This window comes from Sycon ciliatum, chromosome 3 (genome assembly GCF_964019385.1).
Source record: "Sycon ciliatum chromosome 3, ocSycCili1.1, whole genome shotgun sequence".
Taxonomy (NCBI): Eukaryota; Metazoa; Porifera; class Calcarea; order Leucosolenida; family Sycettidae; genus Sycon; species Sycon ciliatum.
The window spans coordinates 45907313-45912312 of NC_088645.1; the positions used below are offsets into that span (position 1 = coordinate 45907313).

The window sequence follows — 5000 nt, forward strand, 5'->3', positions numbered from 1 at the left end:
CTGGTGGTCGTGATGGTGGTGTGTGCTGGTGGTCGTGATGGTGGTGTGTGCTGGTGGTCGTGATGGTGGTGTGTGCTGGTGGTCGTGATGGTGGTGTGTGCTGGTGGTCGTGATGGTGGTGTGTGCTGGTGGTCGTGATGGTGGTGTGTGCTGGTGGTCGTGATGGTGGTGTGTGCTGGTGGTCGTGATGGTGGTGTGTGCTGGTGGTGTGTGCTGGTGGTGTGTGATGGTGGTGTGTGCTGGTGGTGTGTGATGGTGGTGTGTGATGGTGGTGTGTTTGCTGGTGGTCGTGATGGTGGTGTGTGCTGGTGGTGTGTGATGGTGGTGTGTGATGGTGGTGTGTGCTGGCGGTGTGTGATGGTGGTGTGTGCTGGTGGTGTGTGCTGGCGGTGTGTGCTGGTGGTGTGTGCTGGTGGTGTGTGCTGGTGGTGTGTGATGGTGGTGTGTTTGCTGGTGGTCGTGATGGTGGTGTGTGCTGGTGGTGTGTGCTGGTGGTGTGTGATGGTGGTGTGTGCTGGTGGTGTGTGCTGGTGGTGTGTGCTGGTGGTGTGTGATGGTGGTGTGTGATGGTGGTGTGTGATGGTGGTGTGTTTGCTGGTGGTCGTGATGGTGGTGTGTGCTGGTGGTGTGTGATGGTGGTGTGTGATGGTGGTGTGTGCTGGCGGTGTGTGATGGTGGTGTGTGATGGTGGTGTGTGATGGTGGTGTGTTTGCTGGTGGTCGTGATGGTGGTGTGTGCTGGTGGTGTGTGATGGTGGTGTGTGATGGTGGTGTGTGCTGGCGGTGTGTGATGGTGGTGTGTGCTGGTGGTGTGTGCTGGCGGTGTGTGCTGGTGGTGTGTGCTGGTGGTGTGTGCTGGTGGTGTGTGATGGTGGTCATGATGATAATTATGACGGTGTGCGTGGTGATGGTCGTTGTGATACAGGTGCTTCTGCTGGTAGTGTTGACGGTGGCTGTGATCATGATGATGGCTCATTCAAATTTGTTGTGCAGATAGCGAATGTGTTTGTGATCCCCGGTAGCCTGACCAGTAAGGGAACTGTCCCTACAGGACACGGGTGCTGGGTTCGAATCCCGCTTGTGGATCCTTCTTTCGGAAAATATCTGTGTGTATGTGTCCTGCATTGGCGTTGTTATTCTCAGGAGGTGACAGTGAAAGGTTTGGAGCCGGAAATTCAGAGGTTGATATCCCGACACAAGGCAGAGCTGAGAGATCAGGCTGCAAACTATGAGGTGAGGATCTCTAACTTCTAACCTCTAACCCTGACATATCTGCTGATAACACCACTAACCGTGATCTATCTGCTAATGGCACCTCCAAAAAAGAAATTCACAATCCGTGTGAGGCTGGGCTGGAGGCCGAATTTTCCGTATCCGCAGGAACACCATTACTCTCTAGAATGAAAAGTGCAGATGTTGCTCCTAAAGCGTGTTTTTGAACTGAGTAGATCAGACCCACCACAAAGTGGTCAAAGTCCGAAAATTCGATTTTTGCCAGCTAGCTGGCCTCTGCGTACACCGCAGACACACCCACACACAACAGAAAGATACAGATCACAGTAGTAGTGTGGTCTTTTGAAGTGAGTAGATCAGACCTACCACAAAGTGGTCAAAGTCCGAAAATCCCATTTACTGCATCCATGTTTCCCTCGTGCCAGGCCACAAATTCCCAAATAACTGTGGGTCGCAGCACGCCTGGAAAAAATCCTTCCACTTCCAAGCAGGACTTGAACCTGGTAGCCTCTGTTTCTCAATCTTAGTGTTAGACCTTCCCACTATACCTGCCTGCACATGGCACCTCTAACCCTGACCTACCGTATTTCCCCGAATAAAAGTCGCACCTTTTTACACTAAACTCCAAGGGTAAAAAAGGGGGTGCGACTTACAATCGAGCGTGACTTACTACTGAAGTGAATATATCAAAACAATATTGCTCAAACCTGAAAATGGGGGTGCGACTTACAATCGAGTGCGACTTATAAACGGGGAAATACGGTATTTGCTAGCAGCGCCTCGAACCCTGACCATTCTACGGCTGAGGCCTCTAAACCAGGACCTTTCTGCTGACTACACGTCTTGCCTTGACGTGTCTGCTATTTATACCTCAAACTCCCGTGTCTTGTTCCAAGAAACAAATTTGTGTACTGTATCCCGTGTTGACATGTCTGCTGTTTACATGTCCAATCTGAATATCCCGTTCGTAGTGCTCGCATGCTCGTTTTGCTCCATAGATCCATATTGGCAATTGCTTGCATTCATGGATCGGTGCTGACAATTGCTTGCCTTTGTGGATCCAAATAACCAACAAGGAGACAACAGTTGTAACTAGCAATGGATAAAACCAAGAGTACATGAAAACCAGAGTGTGCAGCTCGGATGGGTGGCTGTCACGGCGGAATTCCGTGATTACATCATTTTAGTGATGTAGTGCGTACAAGCAGGATTCAAGCAGGTCTCTTTCTGCACAACTGCAGCTCAGTTGTACGCACTACGCCATTTCCCGCCTCAGATCTGGGCCAAATATGATGTAATCACGGAATTTCGCCGTGACAGACACCCATAGCAGAAAAGGCCCCAAGCTGCACACTCTGGTTTTCATGTACTCTTGATAAAACCAATTGTGCACTCATAACCAAGTGTAAGCGAAAAGAACATGTTGTAGCACTTAGGTTATTTTCGTGAGTTTGCACCCTGTGTTCATGAGTTGTTTCTGCACTGTTCATGCCCATTTGTCACACTTACTCTTTATCTTAGCCCACACTTTTTGTAATACTTACGCGTCATGTGTCACACTTCTTTGGATTTTTAACCTTTGTTTTTCCCTTGATCACTTTAGTTCCGTATGTCCACTGATGATCGGAGCTCGAAAATCGATTCTGGAAACACACAATCTCAAACCTTGAACAAATTGTCATGTTGCTTGGTGATGTCTGCAGCATTCATACTTTTCATAGCTATTATCATAGCCAAGTATAAAAATGTTGGGTTAGCTTTTGGGCTAACCCTAGTTAGCGATAAGACCGATGCGCTGCTCTCTATCTCATGCTAGCTGCGACCGAGCTGGCTTTACACGTGCACTCAACTGCTGCGCATGCGCGCCCAAATCGCCTTGGGTAGCTTTTGCTGCGCTCACTTTGGCTTGCGCTTTCCTTTGCAGTGTCACTGAGCAGCAACCGGAATTTGTTTGTTGAGAATAGAATTAATTATTCAGACTCCTTGTAGATTCCTCGCAGCCGTTTACTGCACGACAAACATGTTGTCTGCCTCTGAAGCACGCCGTATGAACGTGTCGGACTTGCGGGCCGAGCTGGAAGGCCGTGGGCTGAATTCGAGCGGAACAAAGCCCCAGCTTCTTGCCCGTTTGCTGCTCAGTATCCAGGACACGTCGAGCTCGGCGGCACGGGAACCTCGATCTCCGTCGGCCACGCCATCCTTGCGGCAGGAGCACGAGCAGGAGCAAGAGCAGGATCTGGAGAGTGCTGCAGCAGCTTCTCCGACTCCCCAGATCCCGGACCGGAGCAGGAATGACGATTTGCGCCAGTTTGTGCGGCAGGAAGTACATTCCGCCGTCACCGTTGCCTTGTCGGAGGCGATCGCTCCAATGCTGGCCACCATCACTGCCCCTGGATCCGCTGGAACTCAACCTTCGGCGGAGTCTTCCAACGCTGGTAATCTCTCCGTTCCCCAGACTATACGAGAGAAAATATTGAAGGGTGACTTTGTAGATTTCACCCAGCTGCTGCCCGATACTATCGCCACCTCGTATTCTGCCCCACGCCAGCTTCAGCTGCAGTTCAGCAGTGGCGGCCAGTCTCTGGAGGTGGTGGAAGGTGGAGCGGCGCAGCCCGTTCGTCGACGCGTCCACGACTTGCCGACATGGCTGGAGGCATGGACTCTCTTCATGAACGTCGTGTGTTCTGCCAACCCGTCCCGCCTGCAGGAGATGCTCTCCTACCAAGCCACCATAGTTGCAGCCAACAGGCAATACTATCCGGAGGCTTGGCTGTCGTACGACACCCAGTTTCGCTCTGCCATTTCTGCTCAGCCAGGCAAGCGCTTTGACGTCATCGACATAAATCTGTGGCAAATGTCCGTGACTAGCCGATCAAGGCCCACATGTGAGTCCTGCCGCCTCATCCATCCCGGAGGCGGCCAGTGTCCCTTTCGTCCGCAACGTAACAACCAGCACGCCTTCAATGGAGTCCGTACGGTGTCTAATGGCCAACCGATCTGCCGGAACTTCAACGCTGGGCGTTGCAGTCTCAGCACGTGCAAGTACGCCCATGTCTGCAACCGCTGCGGGTCCAAGGACCACAACGGATCTAAGTGCGGTAGGCGCCAGTAACTCTGCTGCTTTGGCTGCAGCTCCCGCGATTGTACATATTTCTCCCTGCACTTCACGTTCTACTGATTTCACAAGCGCATGTCCTGCTGTCCACACACCCCTCTCTGTTTCTCGCTTCGAATCACTGCTCCGTAACCACCCTGACAGTTCATTGGCTTCGTATGTTATTAACGGCCTTCGCTGCGGCTTTGACATTGGCTTCACCGGCAACCGCATAACTAACCAGCACTCGTCCAACCTCTCATCAGCATTCCAGCACTCTGCATTTGTGTCTGCACAGCTCACCGCTTCCTGCAACGCCGGCTACACGGCTGGCCCATTTGACTCGCCCCCATTCCCATTTATGTACTGCTCTGGCATTGGCGCTGTTCCGAAAAAGAATGGCAAGCTACGCTTGATACACCACCTGTCCAGCCCTGCCGGCTCCAGCGTTAACGACGGGATCCCTGCCGAGCCTTTCTCTTTGCAGTACATCAGCATTGATGAAGCCATTAACATCATTATGTCCTCCCCGTCTCCTGTCTATCTCTCTAAACTCGATGTGAAGAGTGCTTTTCTTCAAATACCTGTCCGCCCACAGGATTGGCATCTCCTCGGCATCCTGTGGCAGGGGAAGTACTACTACGACCGTGTCTTGCCATTTGGGCTCCGCTCTA

The 5000-nt window shown here is 51.9% G+C and overlaps 1 protein-coding gene across 1 annotated transcript in view; it reads left to right on the plus strand.

Moving 5' to 3' along the window:
• LOC135812322 (centrosomal protein of 131 kDa-like) overlaps positions 1-5000 on the plus strand; it is a 41798-nt gene that overhangs the window by 23831 nt on the left and 12967 nt on the right. The window contains exon 14 of the mRNA XM_065325698.1: positions 1143-1232. Coding sequence (XP_065181770.1) covers positions 1143-1232 — 90 coding nt within the window. The remainder of the gene's footprint in view (positions 1-1142; positions 1233-5000) is intronic.